The sequence below is a fragment of the Oncorhynchus gorbuscha genome, linkage group LG08, assembly GCF_021184085.1.
Source record: "Oncorhynchus gorbuscha isolate QuinsamMale2020 ecotype Even-year linkage group LG08, OgorEven_v1.0, whole genome shotgun sequence".
Lineage (NCBI taxonomy): Eukaryota > Metazoa > Chordata > Actinopteri > Salmoniformes > Salmonidae > Oncorhynchus > Oncorhynchus gorbuscha.
In genome coordinates, this window is record NC_060180.1 from 38,321,008 (window position 1) to 38,346,504 (window position 25,497).

The following is a 25,497-nucleotide window of genomic DNA, read 5'->3' on the forward strand; positions in this document are numbered from 1 at the left end:
GAGAAGGGGCAGCAATGATCTCTGCATCAATTTTTGTTTAAATAAGGTTTTAATTCATCCGGGCCAGCTGCTTTCTTAATAGCAATAGATTTGAGTTCCTTTACAACTTCTGAAAGCTCAATCTCGGTCAAATGAAATACATGACCCGTAGGCCGGCATGTGGCAGTTTAATTCACAGCCTCATTTGAGATGTTTGGAAGGAGTTCATCAAATAAATGCCCGGCTTGAGTAAAATGCTCAATGAACATGTCAAGCAGTTTATTCTTGTCAGTGATATCCATTGAATTTGAGGTCAATTTCAGTTTGAGTTTGCGTTCATGGATTTAGTGGTTTTCCATCATTTCTTCGGGTTACTGAGGTTTGCCTTGGTAGATTCGTAATAGAAGCTAAATTTGCATTTCCGTATAAACAATGCCCACTTATTTCTCAGTGCCCTGAATAACTGCTGTTCAGTCTGGGAATTACCCTTTCTGGCTTTGGCCCACTGTGTATTTAGTTTATTGATCCAATCAGATAATTTCCCTGTAAAGCAGCCTCTTCCCCGGCACTCGAGAGGGTGCGTGTTTATCACAGATAGTAGAAAACACAATGAGAATGCCTCTTCGATATATGGAATAAGTACAATCCTATCCCAGTTGCATGCAGAAAGTTAATGCAGGAATGCCTGCTCACAGAACTGCGTAAAATCTTGTTTGACTCAGAACCGAGAGGGCACTTTGGGGATTTTGGTGTCTCTAATGCAAGCAACTGCACAATGATCACTTAAACCATTAGCGAAAATCCCAACGGCCATGTATATATGCAGATTGTTTGTTAGAATAACGTCAATAAGTGTTGACTTAGAGATGTCTTTGGGATTGAGTCTTGTAACCGCATTTATAATTTGAGTGAAATGTCATGTATTGCACAGTCCTTTCATGACCTCCGAGGTATATAGGTTCATGCATTTTTCGTGAGGGCAAATCTGGTCTGTGATATTGCGTTAGAAATGTACAACTTTAGAGTACTTAAGCCTCATACATGGGACCAGGCAGGGTGGATAAAGACTCACCTTCAGATGGATGTGTGGTTTCAGAGAGAAACCAGCTATGAGCCTGGGACCAGACACGGTGGATAAAGACTCACCTTCAGATGGATGTGTGGTTTCAGAGAGAAACCAGCTGTGAGCCTGGGACCAGACACGGTGGATAAAGACTCACCTTCAGATGGATGTGTGGTTTCAGAGAGAAACCAGCTGTGAGTCTGGGACCAGACACGGTGGATAAAGAGTCCCCTTCAGATGGATGTGTGGTTTGAGGGAAGCCAGCTGTGAGCCTGGGACCAGGCAGGGGGGATAAAGACCCACTTCAGATGGATGTGTGGTTTCAGAGAGAAGCCAGCTGTGAGCCTGGGACCAGACACGGTGGATAAAGAGTCCCCTTCAGATGGATGTGTGGTTTCAGAGAGAAGCCAGCTGTGAGCCTGGGACCAGACCTGGTGGATAAAGACCCACTTCAGATGGATGTGTGGTTTCAGAGAGAAGCCAGCTGTGAGCCTGGGACCAGACACTGTGGATAAAGAGTCCCCTTCTGATGGATGTGTGGTTTGAGGGAAGCCAGCTGTGAGCCTGTGACCAGGCAGGGTGGATGGCATCCTTTTCCCACACAGCAATTTGAAGAAATCCAGTGATAAATGGACTGTTTTTGAAGTTATTGTTTTAGTATATTTATTTATTGTATAATACTTAAGGCTTAAGGGATTTGAGTTGTTAGTGTGCCGCATTTCATTGTGATTTAAAATCTATTCTTGATTCATAGCGTGGTTTATTTTTTTAGCCAAATGAATTAATGCAGGAAAAGAGCAATAATAGCCTACTGTCTGGAGTCATAAAAACAATTGGGCAAAATAAATTATTTTGTTGGGTAACGGATTGACTCTCGGAACTCATTAAGAGGCTGTTTCTATCATCAATATAATCATTCATTCAGAAGTTTAAACCCATAGGTTTTAGGCCTGCAGTACATTTACAATAAATTTACCAGGTACATTTTTCATTATGTTATAATAATCCATGCCTTCTGGGAATGTTATGATGTCCAAAAGTTATGGGTGGAGTTAGAAATTATTACAATGGAAATTAACTTTGAATCTGTCTGCATATTTTAAGACATGGTATATCAGGGTGCAGTGAGATACCCTATGGGGTATAGATGATACTTTTCTCATTAATTATCTTGAAAGAATGTATTCTTAAACTTAAAATCAGCCAATGTCAGCCTTTTAAATGCTTTATTATCCAAATGTTGAAAGTGTGTGTGGGCGACGTAGAGAAACAAAATGGTGCGGTTTGAGGCCATGTGGTGGAGAGTGAAGGGCACTGGAGATGGTGTGAGCAGGTGGGTCTGGGCAGGTGTGATGTAAAGAAACTTCCTCTCACTGTCAACTGCATTTATTTTCAGCAAACTTAACATGTGTAAATATTTGTATGAACATAAATTTCAACAACTGAGACATAAACTGAACAAGTTCCACAGACAATGTGACTAATAGAAATGGATTAATGTGTCACGAAGGGGGGGGGGGGGGTCAAAAGTAACAGCCAGTATCTGGTGTGGATATCAGCTGCATTAACTACTGCAGTGCATCTCCTCTTCATGGACTGAACCAGATTTGCCAGTTCTTGCTGTGAGATGTTACCCCACTCTTCCACCAAGGCACCTGCAAGTTCCCGGACATTTCTGTGGGGAATGGCCCTAGCCCTCACCCGCCGATCCAACAGGTCCCAGAAGTGCTCAATGGGATTGAGAGCTGGGCTCTTCGCTGGCCATGGCAGGACACTGACATTCCTGTCTTGCAGGAAATCATGCACAGAACGAGCAGTATGACTGGTGGCATTGCCATGCTGGAGGGTCATGTCAGGATGAGCCTGCAGGAAGGGTACCACATGAGGGAGGAGGTTGTCTTCCCTCTAACGCACAGTGTTGAGATTGCCTGCAATGACAACAAGCTCAGTCCGATGAGGCTGTTACATACCACCCCAGACCATGACGGACCCTCCACCTCCAAATTGATCCCGCTCCAGAGTACAGGCCTCGGTGTAATGCTCATTCCTTCGACGATAAATGCAAATCCGACCATCAGCCCTGGGTGAGACAAAACTAGAGGTCGACCGATTAATCGGAATGGACGATTTCAAGTTTTCATAACAATCAGTAATTTCGGATGCTGATTTTGCAAAAAAAAAAAATGTATCTTTTTATTTTTACGCCTTTTATTTAATCTTTATTTAACTAGGCAAGTCAGTTAAGAATACATTCTTATTTTCAATGACGGCCTAGGAACGGTGGGTTAACCTGTCCCCCCCCGCAACATCCAGTGAAAGTGCAGGGCACCAAGTTCAAAACACCAAAAATCTCATAATTACATTTCCTCAAGCATACAGGTATTTTACACCATTTTAAAGATACAATTCTCATTAATCCAGCCCCACAGTGTCTGATTTAAAAAAGGATTTACAGCGAAAGCACCAAAAACAATTATGTTAGGTCACCACCAAGCCACAGAAAAACACAGCCATTTTCCAGCCAAAGAGAGGAGTCACAAAAAGCAGAAATAGAGAAAATTAATCACTAACCTTTGACGATCATCAGCTGACACTCATAGAACTTCATGTATGTTTTGTTTGATAAAGTTCATATTTATATTTTAAAAATCGGAGTTTCATTGTTACGTTCAGTAGTTGTAAAACATGCGGTGATTGTGCAGAGAGCCTCATCAATTTACAGAAATACTCATAATAAACATTGATAAAGATACGACTATTGTACATGGAACTTTAGATAAACTTCTCCTTAATGCAACCGCTGTGTCATATATATTTTTTTAACTTTATGGAGAAAGCAAACCATGCAATAATCTGAGTACACCCTTTAGACAACAAAGCAGCCAAAAAGATACCCGCCATATTGGGTCGTCAACATTACTCAGAAATAGCATTTTAAATATTCACTTACCTTTATCTTCATCAGAATGCACTCCCAGGAATCCTAGTTTCATCATAAATGTTTGATTTGTTCGATAATGTCCATCAGTTATGTCCGAATATCTTCTTTTGTTAAACACGCTTTTGGATTGTTTTCCAAACGTCCTAAGTCTCACCGAACGTCGGACGAAAAGTTCAAAAAGTTCCGTTACAGCCTGTAGAAACATGCCAAACTAAGTATGGAATCAATCTGTAGGATGTTTTTAACATAAAACTTCATTAATGTTCCAACTGGACAATTCCTTTGTCTGTACAAATGAAGTGGAACGTAGCTGCCTTTCACGTGAGTGCGCCAGACCGAGGCTGTGGCACTCTGCCAGAACACTCACTCAAAGGGCCCTTATGAGCCCCTCCTTTAGAGTAGAATCCTCAAACAGGTACTAAATACTGTTGACATCTAGTGGAAGCCTTGGGAAGTGAAATATAACTAATATCACCCTGTATCTTCAATGGGGGTTGAGTGGAAAAACTACAAACCTCAGATTTCCTACTTCCTGGTTGGATCTTTTCTCAGGTTTTTGCCTTCCATATGAGTTCTGTTATACTTACATACATCATTCAAACAGTTTTAGAAACTTCAGAGTATTTTCTATCCAATAATAATAATAATATGCATATATTAGCATTTGGGACAGAGTAGGAGGCAGTTCACTCTGGGCACGCTATTCATCCAAAAGTGAAAATGCTGCCCCCTATCCCAAAAAAGTTAACTGCCTTATTCAGGGGCAGAATGACAGATTTTTACCTTGTCAGCTCAGGGATCCAATCTTGCTACCTTACGGTTAACTAGTCCAACGCTCTCACCACCTGCCTCACGAGGAGCCCGCCTGTTAAGCGAATGCAGCAAGAAGCCAAGGTAAGTTGCTAGCTAGCATTAAACTTAATCAATCATAATCACTAGTTATAACTACACATGGTTGATGATCGTACTAGTTTATCTAGCGTGTCCTGCGTTGCATATAGTCGATGCAGTGCGCATTCGCAAAAAAAGGACTGTCGTTGCTCCAACGTGTACCTAACCATAAACACCAATGCCTTTCATAAAATCAATACACAGAAGTATATATTTTTAAACCTGCATATTTAGCTACAAGAAATCCAGGTTAGCAGGCAATATTAACCAGGTGAAATTGTCACTTCTCTTGCGTTCATTGCACGCAGAGTCAGGGTATATGCAACAGTTTGGGCCGCCTGGCTCATTGCGAACTAATTTACCAGAATTTTCCGTAATTATGACATAACATTGAAGGTTGTGCAATGTAACATTAATATTTAGACTGGATGCCACCCGTTAGATAAAATACAGAACGGATCCGTATTTCACTGAAAGAATAAACGTCTTGTTTTCGAGATGATAGTTTCCGGATTCGACCATATTAATGACCTACGGCTCGCATTTCTATGATTTGATAGAGCAGTCTGACTGAGCGATGGTAGGCACCAGCAGGCTCATAAGCATTCATTCAAACAGCACTTTCATGCGTTTTGCCAGCAGCTCTGCTGTTTATGACTTCAAGCCTATCAACTCCTGAGATTAGGCTGGTGTAACGATGTGAAATGGCTAGCTAGTTAGCGGGGTGCGCGCTAATAGTGTTTCAAACGTCACTCGCTCTGAGACTTGGAGTAGTTTTTCCCCTCGCTCTGCATGGGTAAGCTATGGAAGCTGTACTGTTACACTGGCAATACTAACGTGCCTATAAGAACATCCTATAGTCAAAGGTATATGAAATACAAATGGTATAGAGCGAAATAGTCCTAGAATTCCTATAATAACTACAACCTAAAACTTCTTACCTGGGAATATTGAAGACCCATGTTAAAAGGAACCACCAGCTTTCATATGTTCTCCTGTTCTGAGCAAGGAACTTAAAAGTTAGCTTTCTTACATGGCACATATTGCACTTTTACTTTCTTCTCCAACACTTTGTTTTTGTATTATTTTAACCAAATTGAACATGTTTCATTATTTATTTGAGGCTAAATTGATTTTATTGATGTATTATATTAAGTTAAAATAAGTGTTTATTCAGTATTGTTGTAATTGTAATTATTACAAATAAATGTTCAAAATCGGCCGATTTAATTGGCATTGGCTTTTTTGTGTGTCCTCCAATAATCGGTATTGGTATCGGCGTTGAAAAATCATAATCGGTTGACCTCTAGACCTCTAGAATCCTGACTCGTCAGTGAAGAGCACTCTTTGCCAGTCCTGTCTGGTCCAGCGGTGGTGGGTTTGTGCGATGTCTGAGGACCTGCCTTACAACAGGCCTACAAGCCCTCAGTCCAGCCTCTCTCAGCCTATTGCGCACAGTCTGAGCACTGATGGAGAGACTGTGCGTTCCTGGTGTAACTCGGGCAGTTGTTGCCATCCTGTACCTAATCCTGCAGGTGTGATGTTTGGATGTACCGATCCTGTGCAGATGTTATACGTGGTCCGCCACTGCGAGGACGTCCGTCCTGTCTCCCAGTAGCGCTGTCTTAGGCATCTCACAGTACGGACATTACAATTTATTGCCCTTCCACATTTTCAGTCCTCATGCTTCCTTGCAGCATGCCTAAGTCACTTTCACGCAGATGAGCAGGGACCCTGGGTATCTTTCTTTTGGTGTTTTTCAGAGTCAGTAGAAAGGCCTCTTTTTAGTGTCCTAAGATTTAATAATTGTGACTTAATTGCCTACCGTAAGCTGTTAGTTTCTTAACGACCGTCCCATAGGTGCATGTTCATTAATTGTTTATGGTTGAACAAGCATGGGAAACCATGTTTAAACCCTTTACAATGAAGATCTGTGAAGTTTAGATTTTTACTAATTATCTTTGAAAGACATGGTCCTGAAAAAGGGACGTTTATTTTTTTTGATGAGTTTAGTTGTCATATCCATATGTGTGTTTTGTGTTGTCTAAAAATATCAAATAAAATCTGAAATAATTGAATAAGTAAAAATGATAAGCCTGCAACGCATCTGATTATTCATTATAGGATTTATTAGGATTTATTTAATAGGATTTATTTCATGTAGTCTGCGTGCTTCATTGTAACCGCAATCTCACAAATGATTGAACACACACATCAGCAGATTAACTTGGTCAAAACATGTATTTATTAAAGACTATCAGAAAGAATGTTGTTATTTATTTTGATCAAATGAGTGAGTCACTCGGCTTTATGCTGACATATATGGCTTTATGCTGCGAAATAGCCTCCTAAATATGCTAAGCCTGAATTAATATATTAAATTGCCTAAATAAACTAGTACATTTCATAAATTCATGGAGTATCTCAGGTCTTGAAAATATGGGCCACCATTTTCCCCTTGCTGGACTCTCATTCAGTTCTTCTTCACATCAGCAAAGAAGGACTCAGAAACTCATTTCATATAGAGGGGCTATCCATCTTTCACACTGTGGTAAATAATGCCCATTTGCTATTTAGAATTATCTGTTTTTAGACAGAGAAATCAAAATCCCACTGTGCCTATTTTTAGAAAATTGTCAGTCTACATGTCAAGTGTAATTGCGCAATTGTGTTTACCCATGTTCTCTCTCAACTTCGGGGCCACAACGCCAGGTCATTTTACCTGATACAGGACTCGAGTGCCAAAGAAGAGAGACTCTGACTTAAACATTCACACCTCTATTAATTTACGAAAAGATCATCAATTTGTGCCACAGTTTAGACAACCGATAGATCAGCATTCTAACTGCCCCTTGTGATAGTGTGGTGCAATGACACAAGTTACCACAATCTGACACAAATGGTCATAGGCTCTAAACCTTTGAGGAATAACTGTAGATACCTCTCTTCCTTCACTTCTTTCTCATTCTTCCTCTTTCTCTTCGTCTCTGTTAACCTCTATCCCTCTGTCTCTTTTTCTCTCTAAAGGTTTGTTTTCTTTGTCTTCCAGAGAGCTCACTGTGCCATCTGCACAGACCGTATCTGGGGTCTGGGGAGACAGGGTTACAAATGCATCAACTGCAAATTGCTGGTCCACAAGAAGTGTCACAAACTGGTCACCGTGGAGTGTGGCCGACAGATGATACAGGTGAGGAACAGGGAGCGGTTAGTGCCGTCTCTTATACTTAGTGCCCAGAGTTTTACCTTGGTCTTTTCATGTGACCTGTCCCGGAAAACTCTGGGCCCTACACATATTGTATTTTCATTAAGAAAGGACTGAAACACAATATTTCTTACACTCTCTCTCTCGCTATTCACCTCGCTCTCTTTCTAGGAGCCTATCATGGGGCCTGATAGAGGGGCCTGCATCACTCCATTAGACCAATCAGAACAGCCAGGTAACGCATACGCACACACACACACACACTTCCTTTTTAAGGAAAACTAGCCCTGGTGGGTTAAGATTGTTTATGATGATCAGACATTTTGACGCAATGAATTGTTTCTTTAGACCTTGTCCCTAGACCTGAGTCACTAAGCTGGATCCAGTAGGACTAAGACAGCCTTAAGTCCTGTCAGGTGCTCTACTGGTGGCTGACTGAATTAGAAAGTTTAAAGGAGAAGTTTACCCAAAAACGCAGAAACTCCCAATTGATTCCATAGCTTGAAACTAGTTCAGTGGAGTTTGCCATATCCCCCTCTCTCTCCCTGTACCAAAACGGCTGCAAAACACAGATCACGTGACTCGTTACGTTGCTAGAAATTTCACTGTTTTCACTGTAAATATGTAAATACTACTGCAGCCAACTTTGCATAGCTGCATGTGGACAGAAAGGATATTTAAAGATACTGCTCTTGACACTGTATTTTCATGGACTGGATCTGGTACAGTGCCAAAATACAAAGGCTTGTTTAAGAAAAGACAGCCACAAAACCAGCGTGCGGAGGTATGTAACCTAGCCAGATTCTTGACATTCCAGGTGTTCTTATTATGTTATTACCATGGCACCATATCATGTAGACATATAGGCCTAGGTGCTCTACAGATTAGCACAGCGGTTCCCAAACTAGGGGACGAGACCCCATGTGGGGTTGCCTGATATGAAAATGGGGTCGCGGGAGAATTTCCAAAATCTAGAGGAGAAAAAAAAAGATATACAAAAAAGTGTGTATTATAATATCGTCTTTGTATCTCAAAATCATTAATGTGGTTAACCTCACTAGGGTACGTGCCGTCGCTAGCGTCCCACCTGGCCAACATCCAGTGAAATTGCAGAGCGCCAAATTCAAAAACACAAATACTCATTATGAAAATTAATAAACATACAAGTGTTATACATCGGTTTAAAGATGAACTTATTTTTAATCCAACCACTGTGTCAGATTTCAAAAAGGCTTTACGGCGAAACCATGCGATTATCTGAGAACAGCACCCAGCAGACAAATCATTACAAAATGTCTTAACCAAGATGGCATAGCAGTCAGACATCCTTTGTCCTCGCCGTGTGTGTATATATATATATGTGTGTGTGTGTGTGTGTGTGTGTGTGTGTGTGTGTGTGTGTGTGTGTGTGTGTGTGTGTGTGTGTGTATATATATATACCTTCGCATATCTTTAATTTATTTTATTTTCAAACTTCAAAACACTCTCCTGCAACCTGCCTCAAATATTTAAAAATAAAATGAAAGTATTATTTAACTCAAATCTGAAATCTCCAATAGAAGCTAACCAGAAGCTAGCCAGTTTACTGGTTAATGTTAGTATTCAGCTAACCACGGTTTGTGGTTGAAATCCAACCGCAAGCTCTGGACATTTACACCTGGATCTCGCAGCTAGCTAGCTGCTATCCGTGTGACTATTGGCTTACGTCAGAAACAAACATCTCCAATCCAAAGTTAAATCTAGAACTGGCTTCCTATTTTGCAAAAAAAGCATCCTTCACTCATGCTGCCAAACATACCGTTGTAAAACTGACCATCCTACCGATCCTCGACTTTGGCGATGTCATTTACAAAATAGCCTCCAAATACCCTTCTCAATAAATTGGATGTAGTCCATCACAGTGCCATCCGTTTTGTCACCAAACTTTGGACTGCGACCTGTACTCTCTCGTTGGCTGGCCCTCGCTTCATACTCGTCGCCAAACCCACTGGCTCCAGGTCATCTATGTGACCCTGCTAGTTAAAGTCCCCCCTTATCTCAGCTCGCTGGTCACCATAGCAGCACCAGCAGGTATATCTCTCTGGTCACCCCCAAAACCAATTCTTCCTTTTGCCGCCTCTCCTTCCAGTTCTCTGCTGCCAATGACTGGAACGAACTACAAAAATCTCTGAAACTGGAAACACTTATCTCCCTCACTAGCTTTAAGCACCAGCTGTCAGAGCAGCTCACAGATTACTGCACCTGTACATAGCCCATCTATAATTTAGCTCTCCCCCTACTATATTTATTCATTTATTTAGCTCCTTTGCGCCCCATTATTTCTATCTCTACCTTGCACATTCTTCCACTGCAAATCTACCATTCCAGTGTTTTACTTGCTATATTGTATTTACTTCGCCACCATGGCCTTTTTTTTACCTCTCTTATCTCACCTCATTTGCTCACATTGTATATAGACTTATTTTTCTACTGTATTTTTCTACTGTATTATTAACTGTGTTTGTTTTACTCCATGTGTAACTCTGTTGTTGTATGTGTCGAACTGCTTTGCTTTATCTTGGCCAGATCACAATTGTAAATGAGAACTTGTTCTCAACTTGCCTACCTGGTTAAATAAAGGTGAAATTAAATAAATAAAACAGTAACCAGCCAAGTAGAGGAGTAACAAAAGTCAGAAATAGAGAAAATGAATCACTTACCTTTGATCTTCATATGGTTGCACTCACAAGGCTCCCATTTACTCAATAAATGTTTGTTTTGTTCGATAAAGTCCCTCTTTATATCCAAAAACCTCAGTTTTGTTTGCGCGTTTTGTTCAGTATTCCACTGTCTCAAACAACATCCGGTGAAATTGCAGAGCGTGAAACTCAACAAAACAGAAATTCTCATAATAAACATAAATAAAAGATACAAGTGTTATACATCGGTTTAAAGATCAACTTCTTGTTAATCCAACCACTGTTTCAGATTTCAAAAAGGCATTACGGCGAAAGCATACCATGCGATTATCTGAGAACAGCGCCCAGCAGACAAATCATTACAAACAGTAACCAGCCAAGTAGAGGAGAAACAAAAGTCAGAAATAGTGATAAAATTAATCACTTACCTTTGATGATCTTCATATGGTTGCACTCACAAGACTCCCATTTACTCAATAAATGTTTTTGTTCGATGAAGTCCGTTTATGTTTTCGCGTTTTGTTCAGCAATCCACAGGCTCAAAAGCAGTCACTACAGGCAGGCGAGAAATCTAAATAGTATCCGTAAAGTTTGTGGAAACATGTCAAACGATTTTTAGAATCAATCCTCATGTTGTTTTTAGTCATAATAATCAATAATATTTCAATCGGACAATAACGTTGTCAATATAAAAGGTAAACAAGAAAGGCGCACTCTCGGTCGCATGCTTGAAAAAGCTCTGGGACATTCAGAGTGGTCTAACTCTCTCATTTTTCAGAATACAAGCTTGAAACAATTTCTAAAGACTGACATCTAGTGGAAGTCACAGGAAGTACAATTTGAGTCCTAAGTCAATGGATACTGTAATGACATTCAATAGTAAACTACAAACATAAATCCATCCCGGAAGTGGGATTTTTTTCAGGTTTTTGCCTGCTAAATCAGTTCTGTTATACTCAGACATTATTTTAACAGTTTTGGAAACTTAGTGTTTTCTATCCAAATCTACCAATTATATGCATATCCTAGCTTCTGGGCCTGAGTAGCAGGCAGTTTACTTTGGGCACGCTTTTCATCCGGAAGTGAAAATTGTGCCCCCTACCCTAGTGAAGTTAACCTTAAAAATCTAAATCTAAATTATTCTAAATTAAAGTTAAAATTCAACCAGAGTGCACTTAGGTCATGGGAATATTCGGTGAGTGGCTAGGCCCGCTACAATAAGAAACAACACACTATTGCAGAGACTTTGATCATTATTACCGGCCGCAATTGATATGGTGAAAACAATGTGTAGGAAAGCAGGCGCACAGAAACTCACATCAATACCTTTGTCAAACAACACTGTTAAACAAATCATTCTTGCTATTGCTAGCAAACAAGTGGAAACTCTTAGCTTATGCTCTCTAAATGGACTTTAGTTGTGAGGGCATGCATTGAATTTAGTTTACTATACATTTCGCGGGCGATGCTATTCACGAGGATATTTGTAGTTAATATTTAGTTATTTACTTTGTATAATTAATCTGTTACGCGGTCTTAACTTCTCTGCTGAAGGAAAAAAAACGAATAAGGCAATAACGTGCAGTTTGTACGTAGCAGGGATTCCTCCGAGAGAGCACATGCACAGTTGTTACCCATCTCCGTTGCTGTGGCAGTTGGCTACATAAAATAATCCAAAAGTTTTTGGTGTAAAAGTACACATTTCCTGACACAAAACCGATAGTACTTTTGACAGCAATAGCTCATACGCTGTACACTGTCAGTAAAACAACAAATGTGTTCACATTTTGCAGATTTGTGAATCATGAATTCACTGGCAACAGAGCAGAAAAGGCCTGCACTGTCACGAGTAGAGGTCACCCGATTAATCAGAATGGCAGATTTAATTAGGGCCGATTTCAAAGTTTCATAACAATCGGAAATTGGTATTTTTGGGTGCCGATTTTGTCCCCCCCCCCCAAAAAAAATTATACCTTTTATTTAACTAGGCAAGTGAGTTAAGAACACATTCTTATTTTCAATGACTGCCTAGGAACGGTGGGTTAACTGCCTTGTTCAGGGGCAGAATGTCAGATTTTCACCTTGTCAGCTCGGGGGATCCAAACTTGCAACCTTGCAGTTAACTCATCCAACGCAATAAAGACCTGCCTCTCTCTCTTTGCACTCCACAAGGAGACTGCCTGTTGCTTCGATGGTGGCTGTTGTCATTGTGTTGCTGGTTCGAGCCCAGGGAGGAGCGAGGAGAGGGGTGGAAGCTATACTGTTACACTGGCAATACTAAAGTGCCTATAAGAACATCCAAAGGTTAATGAAATACAAATGGTATAGAGGGAAATAGTCCTATAATAATAACTACAACCTAAAACTTCTTACCTGGGAATATTGAAGACCCATGTTAAAAGGAACCACCAGCTTTCATATGTTCTCATGTTCTGAGCAAGGAACTTAAACGTTAGCTTACTTACATGGCACATATTGCACTTTTACTTTCTTCTCCAACACTTTGTTTTTGCATTGTTTAAACCAAATTGAACATGTTTCATTATTTACTTGAGGCTAAATTGATAATTTGTTGATGTATTATATTAAGTTAAAATAACTGTTCATTCAGTATTGTTGTAATTGTCATTATTACAAATACTTTATTTTATTTTAAATCGTCCGATTTAATCGGTATCGGCTTTTTTGGTCCTCCAATAATCGTTATCGGCGTTGAAAAATCAATCGGTCGACCTCTAGTCACGAGTCACGTGACCCATTTATACATCTGTTTCAGTACAGCACTACAGAGGGTGAGAGGGCAACCTCCACTGGACTAGTGTCAATGTATGGAATCACTTGGGAGTTTCTGGAATTTGGGTAAACTTCTCCTTTAACATTCACACTATTAACCATTCTGTATCCCCCTCTCAGACCTGTCAATCTGCACGCATTTTGCGTACCATGCACGCAATTTGAGGTCGAAATAGGTTTCTAGTTGGAGGGCTGCATGAGACCTGCAGGTCCCAACAGAGATCATAATTTTCTCACCCATATACACACAATAACATTTAACATTACATTTAAGTCATTTAGCAGACGCTCTTATCCAGAGCGACTTACAAATTGGTGCATTCACCTTATGACATCCAGTGGGACAGTCACTTAACAATAGTGCATCTAAAACTTAGGGGGGTGGGGTGAGAGGGATTACTTAACCTATCCTAGGTATTCCTTAAAGAGGTGGGGTTTCAGGTGTCTCCGGAAGGTGGTGATTGACTACCCCATAATGACAAAATGAAAATGTGTTTTTAGACAATTTAGCAAATATATTCAAAATGAAATACATATCTAATTTCCGTAAGTATTCACACCCCTTTAGCAGCTATTGCAGCTTTGAGTTTCTGGGTAAATCTAAGAGCTTTGCACACCTGGATTGTACAATAGTTGCACCTTCTTAAAAAAAATTGGTTGTTGAACATTGCTAGACAGCTAAGTCTTGCCATAGATTTTCAAGCCAATTGAAGTCAAAATTGTAACTAGGCCACTCAGGAACAGTCAAAGCTGTCTTTGTATGCGACTCCAGTGAATATTTGGCTTTGTGTTTTAGGTTATTGTTCTACTGAAAGGTGAATTTGACTGTATCTGCTGGAAAGCAGACTGAAGTAGGTTTTCCTCTAGGATTTTGCCTGTGCTTAGCTCTATTCCATTTATTTTTATTTTAAAAAACAACTCCCTAGTCCTTGCCGATGATGAGCATACCCGTAACAATGCAGCCACCTCGATACTTGAAAATATGGAGTGGTACTCCGTGATATGTTGGATTTGCCCCAAACATAACGTTTTGTATTCAGGTAAAAATAAATTGTGTGCATGTTTTGGAATATTTTTACTCTGTACAGGCTTCTTTCTCATTTAACTACAATGTTGATCATTCCTCAGTTCTCATATCACAGCCATTAAACTCTGTAAATGTTTTAATGTCACCATTGGCCTCATGGTGAAATCCCTGAGCGGTGTTCTTCCTCCCCGGCAACGGAGTTAGGAAGGACATCTGTATCTTTGGTGTGACTGGGTATATTGATACACCATCTAAAGTGCAATTAATAACTTCACCATTTTCAAAGGGATATTCAATGTGCTTTGGAAAACCTCCCTGGTCTTTGTGTTTGAAATTCACTGCTTGACTAAGGGACCTTACAGATGGTTGTCGTGTGGGGTACAGAGATTATGTAGTCATTCAAAAATCATGTTAAACACTATTGCATACAGAGTGAATCCATGCAACTTCTAACTTGTTAGGCACATTTTTACTCCTGAACGTATTTAGGCTTTCTTTAACAAAGGGGTTGAATACATATTGACTCACAACATTTCAGCTTTACATATTTTATTAACATTTTTTACAAATCTAAAAACATAATTCCACAGACATTATGGGATGTTGTGTGTAGGCCAGGGATGACAAATATCAATTGAATCCATTCAAATCTCAGGCTGTAACACAACAACGTGTAAAAAGTCAAGGGATGTGAATACTTTCAGAAGCTACTGTAGCTACAGCGTTCAGTCAACTAAGCAGGAACACTTTCTTGCCCACACATACTTTGATCTCCGCAACGGTATTAAGCACGAGCACATTGACCAACAAGGAAACGTGCGGTGTTGCAGTAATTCAGTGCGTGTTGCTGCGTGGATGGATACAGACATGGCAGAGAAATCTGTTCCGTGAATACTGTCCTTCACAGAAAGTTATGTTGGACTGTTAGAGTAGTAGGTGTATGTTGTTGATATAGCTGTATGTCAACAGTAGGCTGCTAGTGATGTGATAGTCAGTTCACCAATGACGAGGCATGTTGAATGAATGGTAGCCAATTATCAAGTGCCCTTAAATCTATAGCCTACCATTCTTACTGAGGCAGTCTTCTGCCAACATCATTAGGCTTAAAAAGGTGCGATGTGGGTATCACACACTCCGTCATGGGGTCCGCGAGGCTGGGGGTGCCGCTGAATTGGTACTCATAAAATGTCTTCAATGTTGGCACGTCTGCCCTCTAGTGTCTGGGAGGATATGTGACTGCTCCTGCTTTCTTTCTCCCCCTATCTGTCACTGTCGCTCTCTCAGGTCATCAGAACAAAGATTCTAGTGAGAGTCTAAACTACAATGGAGAAGAGAAAGAGGTGAGGAAGATGGACTGCGATTGTGTGTGAGTGAGAGAAGTGTGTTTGTTGCCAAAGTTGTTGTATGGGAGAGTGATGGCAACCTGTCTGCCTGTCCGTCCGTCCATCTCATGCCTATTTCTGTCCATCCCTCCGTCCTGTAGGCACGCAGCAGCAGAGACACAGGGAAGTCAGCGTCTAGTCTGGGTCTGGTGGACTTTGACCTGCTGAGGGTGATCGGACGGGGCAGCTATGCCAAGGTCCTGCTGGTCCGACTCAAGAAGACTGAGAGGATCTACGCCATGAAGGTCGTCAAGAAGGAGCTGGTCAACGACGATGAGGTAAACACACACAGACGGAGTGACACATGCACGCACACACACACACACTCTGAAGAAACACACACACTTGGTCTGACACGTTGACAGGCGCTACCTGATCGATCATCTGTGCCATCCCTCTGTCTGAGAGGCTGCTCTGTCCTGACCTTTTGTTACCCGTCTGTCAATAGAGATCTGTCAACACCACTCACTCACTCTTGTCACATCCACTCTTTCACACTGTCTGTTCTCTTCAGATGGCTGCCTGGTTATGTCTGCTTATTTAGCTTTTCTAAGTGTGTGAAATGATTTTAAGTCTACTGGATTTCCAAATGCATCCTGTGTGTGTTATTCTCTGGGTTGTAGGATATTGACTGGGTCCAGACAGAGAAGCACGTGTTTGAGCAGGCATCCAACCACCCATTCCTAGTTGGGCTACACTCCTGTTTCCAGACTGAGAGCAGACTGTTCTTTGTCATAGAGTATGTAAACGGAGGAGACCTGATGTTCCACATGCAGAGACAGAGGAAGCTACCTGAGGAACACGCCAGGTTTGAACAATGATGTCATAGCTACACTTGAGTTATGTTCACTAGGGTACGCAACGGAACTTTTTGCATTTGAAAATCCTGGTAGTCCCTTCTTGTTTTAGCACATTTTCTTCTGTTTGGGGTCTAACGAACACAACCCTTAAATTCAACTGATGAAGAGCTTGGTGATTTAGTTGTGTAGCTCTTAGACAGTGATGTATCTGTGTGTGTGTGTGAGTCTGACCGGTTCTCTTCCATCTATCTCTCTGTCAGGTTTTACTCAGCAGAGATCAGCTTGGCGTTGAACTACCTCCACGAGAGAGGCATCATCTACAGAGACCTCAAACTGGACAACGTGCTGCTGGAGTCAGAGGGACACATCAAACTCACTGACTATGGCATGTGCAAGGTGAGTGTTGGGGGGGGGGGGGGTGAGAGGTCTGTCCGTGCGTGTGCTTATGCCTGTGTGTTTCTGTCTGTGTGTCTTTTTTTGTGTTTGTGTGCTCGTGCGTGTTAATGCCATGTAAAGCTCTGAAGTGTTTGTGTGTTAATGCCTCTACGCTGTAAGATGGGTGTGCTGACCGCTGTGCTCCCTGGGTACTGTAGGAGGGCTTGAGGCCAGGAGACACCACCAGTACATTCTGTGGAACCCCCAACTACATCGCCCCCGAGATACTAAGAGGAGAGGACTATGGTAAGACTGTCTGCTACAAATAATGCCCATTTGCTTCAGATTCAGAAGCAGAAGACGATTTATAGTATTCACACGTCATTCTAGATATCCATGCTCTTCCTCGTTTGCACACTACGAGAATGTTCTCTTGTGTATTTATATTGGAATGTAAGGCAAAGTCATTTGAATTACTTTCTGTCAATTGTGTGGGTTCAGGTTTCAGTGTGGACTGGTGGGCATTGGGGGTGCTGATGTTTGAGATGATGGCTGGACGGTCGCCCTTCGACATCGTAGGGAGCTCCGACAACCCAGACCAGAACACTGAAGACTACCTCTTTCAAGGTAACACACACACAATACTTCAAACTAGCTCTTCTAAAGTATTTTTTATTTTATTTAACTAGGCACGTCAGTTCAGAACAAATTCTTACTTACAATGACGGCGTTCCAAAAGGAAAAAGGCCTCCTGCGGGGATGGGGGCTGGGATTAAAAATAAATCAAATACAAATATAGGACAAAACACATCACGACAAGAGACAACACAACACTACATAAATAGAGACCTAAGACAACAACATAGCAAGACAGCAACACATGACAACACAGCATGGTAGCAACACATGACAACACGGTAGCAGCACAAAACGTGGTACAATCATTATTGGGCACAGACAACAGCACAAAGGGCAAGAAGGTAAAGACAACAATACATCACACAAAGCAACCCCAACTGTCACTAAGTGTCCATGATTGAGTCTTTGAATGAAGAGATTGAGATAAAACTGTCCAATTTGAGTGTTTGTTGCGGCTCGTTCCAGTCGTTAGCTGTAGCGAACTGAAATGACTGGGGTGAAAGAGGAGCGATTTATGATAGAGGAAACCAAGTCTAGATTTAACTTTAGCCTGCAGCTTTGATATGTGCTGAGAGAAGGACAGTGAACCGTCTAGCCACACTCCCAAGTTCTTGTATGAGGTGACTACCTCTCAAGCTCTAAACCCTCAGAGGTAGTAATCACACCAGTGGGGAGAGGGGCATGAGACAGATCGAAGTAACACTCACACACATCTCTATATAACAGCTGACCTACTGGATGGCTGGGTCCTATTCTCTAGTACCCTACTCTCCAACGAGCTTGCACTTGTTCACTTCCTGGGAGTGCTCTAGGATAACGTGTGTGTAAATATGACTTTGTTTCCTTGTTAGTTAGGTCCTAACTAAGTAATTGTTTCAATAAATAACCTAATAATAATAATATCCTCTGTCTCCTCTCTGTAGTAATATTGGAAAAACAGATCAGGATTCCTCGGTCGTTGTCAGTCAAAGCTGCCAGCGTTCTCAAGGGCTTCCTCAACAAGGTAACTACCAGACACAAAGTTCATTCCTAACAAGGTCATGTCACATTGCTGTCACATATTCTATCAATGCTCTTGAGCTCATTCTCTCTCTGTCCATCCCTCTCCTCGTCTGTCTCATATCTATGCTCTTGAACTCATTGTTTATCTATCCCTCTCTCCTTGCTCTCTCTCCCCAATCTTTCCCTCCTTCCCTGTCTCTCTCTCTTTTCCCAGGAACCTAAGGAGCGGCTAGGCTGTCATCCCCAGACAGGCTTTGCTGACATCATGGGTCATCCCTTCTTCCGAAACGTAGACTGGGACCTTGTGAGTCATTGTCTTCTATCTCTTCTCCCCTCTATCTCTCTCTTTAATGCAACTATGTCACTATCTGTCCTACTGTATCTAGTGTTTAGGTGAGATAGAGCATCATGACCAATATATAGAGATCATTGTTTTCAAACCAAGCAGCAGAAGCAGAATTCTCACCAATGAGAATGTACTTAAACACGAATGACGGACCGTGAGAAATCAACTCTCATATTGTCTTTCCACATAGTTTAAAAGAAAAGGTCATAGTTGAGGGCCAATTTGATTTAACCATGGCTGTATCGGTTCTCTAAGGGCAGGTTTTCCAGACCTAGATGAAGCCTATTCCTGGACTATAAAAGTCAGCACTAAGTGGCCAGTGTCACAGTGATTCTATTGTAATTAGAGGGTCACCACCAGAGAATTAAGAGCATTTGGCTAACCTCAATATTCAAATTCACAAACGTGTTATTGTCCTAATGCTGGGCAAATTTCAAAGGAATTGACTCCAACCTGACACAGACAGACAGGCTGGCCTCCAGACAGGCATCCAGGCCAGCTCAGGAGCAGCTTGACCTCTTTTCCCAGTAGGGTCTACTCTGTCTGCTGACTGGCTGTCTGAGCTGGCTCCCCCTCCGCTCAGTCTCACCTCACACGTAGCCTTGCCCTGCACTCCTCTACCTCCAGGGGGTAGTAGTGCTGGGTGAACACCCTGCAGGCTGCCTGTCTGTTTGTGTTCTGACTTAACAATGGAGTTTCCGCTGATCTCCAGGCTGCTTCAAAGGAGAGAGATTAGCTTTTGGTGCAATTATTTGTTAGCCACGTGAATATTTTTTTCTGTGGTTTAAAATGGTTCTATACTATTTTCAGGGGAATTTGTACGTTACTTCTTTGTAAATAAGGCTCATTCGGTTGTAACATGGTGTTTGCTGGACTATGTTGACTAAGTCGCTTCATATACATTATTTTAAACAAGATTATCCAGCATATGTCGTGCATTCGGAAAGTATTCAGACCCTTGACTTATTCTAAAACGAATTTTAAATGGGTTTCTTGTTTCTCATCGATCTACACACAATACCCCACATTGACAAAGCAAAAACAGGTTTTTAGAAATGTTTGCAAAAATATAAAATTGTAAAAACTGAAATATAACATTTAAATAAGAATCCAGTCCCTTTACTCAGTACTTTGTTGCAGCGATTACAACCTAGAGTCGTCTTGGGTATGACGCTACAAGCTTGGCACACCAGTATTTGGGGAATTTCTCCCCTTCTCTGCAGATCCTCTCAAGCTCTGTCAGGTTGGATGGGGAGTGTCACTACACAGCTATTTTCAGGTCTCTCCAAAGATATTAGATCAGGGTTCACGTCCGGGCCACTCAAGAACATTCAGACATTTGTCCCGAAGCGTTGTCTTGGCTGTGTGCTCAGGGTCGTTGTCCTGTTGGAAGGTGAACTTTCGCCCCAGGCTGAGGTCCTGTGTGCTCTAGAGCAGGTTTTCATCAAGGATTTCGCTGTACTTTGCTCAGTTCATCTTTCCCTCTATCCTGACTAGTCTCCCAGCCCCTGCCACTGAAAAACATCCCCACAGCATGATGTTGCCATCACCATGCTTCACTGTAGGGATGGTGCCAGGTTTCCTCCAGATGTGACGCTTGTCATTCAGGCCAAATAGTTAAATATTGGTTTCATCAGAACAGAGCATCTTGTTTCTCATGGTCTGAGTGTCTTTATGTGCCTTTTGGCAAACTCCATGCGGGCTGTCATGCACCTTTTACTATAAAGGCCTGCTTGATAGTGTTGCTGAGATGATTGTCCTTCTGGAAGGTTCTCCCATCTACACAGGAGCTCTGGAGCTCTGTCAGAATGACCATCGGGTTCTTGGTCACCTCCCTGACCAAGACCCTTCTCCCCAAATTGCTCAGTTTGGCCAGGTGGCCAGCTCTAGGATTGGTGGTTCCAATCTTCCTCTATTTAAAAATGGAGGCCACTGTGTTCTTCGAGACTTTCAATGCTGCAGGCATTTTTTTCATAGCCTTCCCCTGATCTGTGCCTCGACACAATCCTGTCTCGGAGCTCTACGGACAATTCCTTCAACCTCCTGGCTTGGTTTTTGCTCTGACATGCACTGGCAAATGTGGGACCTTTATATAGACAGGTGTGTACCTTTTGCAAATCATATCCAATCAATTGAACGTACCATATGTGGACTCCAATCAAGTTGTAGAAACATCTCAAGGATGATCATTGGAAACAGGATGCATCTGAGCTCAATTTCGAGTCTCATAGCAAATGGTCTGAATACTTAAAAAAACCTGTTTTCGCTTTGTCATTATGGGGTAATGTTTGTAGATTATTTAATCCATTTAGAATAAGGCTGTAATGTAACATGTGAAAAAGTCAAGGAGTCAGAATACTTTCCTGAATGTACTGTGTGTGTCTCTTTGACCTCAATGCTGTGTGTCCTGTGACCTTGTTGCATTGTTTCAGATGGAGCAGAAGCAGGTGGTTCCTCCATTCAAACCCAACATCTCAGGAGAGTTTGGACTAGACAACTTTGACGCCCAATTCACCAACGAGCCTATCCAGCTCACGCCTGATGATGAGTGAGTATCTGTCTGTCTCTGTATGCGTCCCAAATATACCTTTTTATTTAACTAGGCAAGTCGGTTAAGAACAAATGGCACAATATATAGTGAACATAAAATGGAAACAAGCATGTAAAGTGTTGGTTTCATGAGCTGAAATAAGATCCTAGACATTTTTAGAATTTTGGGACCAAATTTGTTTACTTCACTGTTGGTTAACATTTTTCCTTTGCTAAGATAATCCATCCACCTGACAGGTGTGGCATATCAAGAAGCTGATTAAACAGCATGATCATTACACAGGTGCACCTTGTGCTGGGGACAATAAAAAGCCACTCTAAAATGTGTGGTTTTGTCACACAACACAATGCTACAGGGAGCTTGCAATTGGCAACCAGAGCTGTTGCCAGATAATGTAATGTTCATTTCTCTACCATAAGCCGCCTCAATGTCATTTTAGAGAATTTGGCAGGACGTCCAATCGGCCTCACAACCACAGACCACATATAACCACACCAGGAACTCCACATCCAGCTTAAACACCTGCATGGTCGTCTGAGACCAGCCACCCGGACAGCTGATGAAACTGTGGGTTTGCACAACCGAAGAATTTCTGAACTAACTGTCAGACACTGTCTCAGGGAAGCTCATCTGCATGCTTTATGGCCTCACCAGGGTCTTGACCTGACTGCAGTTTTGCATTGTAGCCACTTCAGTGGGCAAATGCTCACCTTCAATGGCCACTGGCATGCAGGAGAAGTGTGCTCTTCGCGTATGTATCCCGGTTTCAACTGTACCGGGCAGATGGCAGACATCGTATGTTGTCGTGTGGGCAAGCGGTTTGCTGATGTCAACGTTATGAATGTAGTGCCCCATGGTGGCGGTGGGGTTATGTTATGGGCAGATAAGCGACAGACAATGAACACAATTGCATTTTAGAGATGGCAATTTGAATGCACAGAGTTACTGTGATGAGATCCTGAGGCCCATTATCATGCCATTCATCCATCACCTTCACCTCATGTTTCATGATATTGCACGGCTCCATGTCACAAGGATCTGTACACAATTCCTGGAAGCTGAAAATGTCTCAGTTCTTCTATGGCCTGCATACTCATCAGATATGTCACCCATTGAGCATGTTTGGGATGCTCTGGATCGACCTGTACGACACTGTTCCAGTTCCCGCCGATGTCCAGTAACTTCACACAGCCATTAAAGAGGAGTGGGACAACATTCCACATGCCACAATCAACAGCCTGCATGAGGCAAATGGTGGTCACATCACATACTGACTGGTTTTCTGATCCACGGCCCTAACTTTTTTGAGATATATGTGTGTATTCCCAGTCATTCAAAATCCATAGATTAAGGACTAATGAGTTTGTCAATTGACAGATTTCCTTATGTGAACTTGTAACTCAGTTAAATCTGTGAAATTGTTGCGTTTATTTTTGTTCAGTGTCATTTTAACCAGGGCCCTTCGTTCTGTCTCCGTCCGCCATTCTTCATGGATCATTTAAATCAATGCTTTATGATATCTGTTCAGTTTACTAGATTAGTTAGTGGTGGTATGAGAAGCGATTTACTTACTGATCAATATCGTCATATGTCTCCCCTATAACTGTTTGTTTGTTTCCTGTCTGTTTTGCAGTGATGCAGTGAAGAAGATCGACCAGTCGGAGTTTGAAGGGTTTGAGTACATCAACCCTCTCCTGATGTCAGCTGAGGAGTGTGTGTGAGGACGCTGCATGCCGCGTCTTCTTGACAACGACGTTGCTAGTTAACTCTGCATGGTTACCAGACAACCCAGCGACGGCGTCACCATCAAGCACCCTGCTGTTGGAGAGAGCCATCGGGACTCTCAGACATGAGATGCTAACTTGCCAAACCAATCTCCCATAGTGTGGACGCGTCCCATTTGGCACCCTATAACATACGTAGTGCATTAAAGAATAGGAGGCCATTTTGGACGGAAGCCACTCTGCCATTTATAACCACTAGTCCTTAAAATCTACCTTCTCTCTTTTAATTATTTTTGGATCATGTATCAAATCCACGCTGATTTCCTCGTTGGTCATCAGGGAGCCTGTTCTCAGTAACCAATGAGGCTTGTAGGTGGTTGGGTACCTAGTTTACATGACACAAAGGGGCGGGGGAAAGAGGGACACAGACAGTCCACAGAGAACGAACTAACCCTCTTATTTTCTACTTGGTGGTGTTTGATGGATATTTTATTTGTACATATTAAAAATCATTGAGGATGGATATATGTTTAGACCAGTGGTTCCCAGCCAGACCTTTTTAGCTTTAAACCAGATTATCAGGGGTACATGGTTGAAAACAATTTAATGATTTACATCACCTACATGTATTATTAGCTTTGTTGCAGCACCATGTTTGTAGAGGAAGGAAGACAACACTAGCCTTTTTTAAAACAAAACACTAATCTATATATTTTTCAATGAAATAGCTGTTCTCTATGTATGATGGCCATTGTCGTAAAGTGTCAGGTTGTCTTCAAGCCTGGTGTCCTGTCAGAACCACATAGGTTGGCCCACTATTGTTTGTTTACAGTAGTTGTCATGGCAACCTCCAGTACAGAGATGGTGACAGGATGTAGTGACTGACTGGAACCTCAGCAGCCAACCAACACTAACGTAGATACTGACAAAGGGCAAATCTCAAATGGCACCCTATGTCTCAAGTGCATTACAAATGTATTCTACACTATGAAAAGTGCACTATTAAGGGAATAGGGTGCCATTTTGGATGCAACTAAACTGTGAAGAGAACAATTGACTGTGTGGAGAGAGGACGGGTAGGGCTGGAGCACTAGTTAAGTTTGGGGACTCCTATGGGTCCTGGTCAAAAGTAGCTCACTATATAAGGAATAGGGTGCCATTTGGGACAGACCCTATTAGTCTATGCAGATATAGACCATCCATGCAATCTATTGTTCACACAGGACCAACAAATATTTTCTAGAGAAGATGTTAATGATGTCTTGGTGGTATGTTGAAAAAGGTACAGTATATATACAGTAGGAAGATGTGTTTTTCTAATCTTAGAAGTACTACGTATGACTTTTTCTTCCTTTGTTCATTTGTACTATACTGCCTTTCTGAAAGTCTTATTTCTGTTTTCACTTTTTTCCCCCCTACTGTTTTCTCCATTAGTCTGATTCTGATTGCTACAGTATACAAATGGACCATCACTGATTCTTGAACCATTTCTGACAACGTAACGATAGATTTCTTGTATGAGATTTTCTTAAAATCTGAGAAATTACAAACACTATCAATACAAAGCAAATAAAAGCAAAATATTATATTCCCCAAATAGTTTATTTAAAAATTAATGTTGTCCTAAATGGCATCCTATTCCCTACATTCCCTACTTACTTTTGACTGCACTATGCAGGGAATAAGGTGCCATTTTTAACGCAGACCAATTCTTCTGTTGAGATGTCGCTGAAGAATTTAACTAAGGTTAAGAGTATAAAGTATGTGGCCCAAATGGCATCTATAGATCCTGGTCAAAAGTAGTGCACTACATGAAATAGTAGGGTGCCATTCGAATGACATCCGGAGTGTTTTTAGCGGGGCCGTGTTATTGATTGAAGGAATGAACACCGTGTTTACCATGCTACTTTATATTGTTGTGTCTTTTTTGCTTTGTTACTTTTTTCAAATAGAATTTGCTGTAACTAATGATTGAGCACTACATTGATTGGTAATATTGCTATTGGGTGAATCCTGTATAGAAACCCTTGGATGATGAATATGCGTGATTTCATCCAGAGGAACCTACTGAACTGAAACAAAAATAAACATTTTATTTCCCTTC

The 25,497-nt window shown here is 41.5% G+C and overlaps 1 protein-coding gene across 1 annotated transcript in view; it reads left to right on the forward strand.

The window, feature by feature from the left end:
• Positions 1-25,497, forward strand: part of prkci (protein kinase C, iota) — a 47,982-nt gene extending 22,485 nt beyond the window's left edge. The window contains exons 6-17 of the mRNA XM_046359398.1: positions 7,924-8,061; positions 8,248-8,311; positions 15,859-15,914; positions 16,058-16,234; positions 16,580-16,764; positions 17,017-17,152; positions 17,350-17,437; positions 17,633-17,758; positions 18,694-18,773; positions 18,987-19,076; positions 21,551-21,666; positions 23,303-25,497. Of these exons, the coding sequence (XP_046215354.1) occupies positions 7,924-8,061; positions 8,248-8,311; positions 15,859-15,914; positions 16,058-16,234; positions 16,580-16,764; positions 17,017-17,152; positions 17,350-17,437; positions 17,633-17,758; positions 18,694-18,773; positions 18,987-19,076; positions 21,551-21,666; positions 23,303-23,390 (1,344 nt within the window). The 3' untranslated portion in view covers positions 23,391-25,497. The remainder of the gene's footprint in view (positions 1-7,923; positions 8,062-8,247; positions 8,312-15,858; positions 15,915-16,057; positions 16,235-16,579; positions 16,765-17,016; positions 17,153-17,349; positions 17,438-17,632; positions 17,759-18,693; positions 18,774-18,986; positions 19,077-21,550; positions 21,667-23,302) is intronic.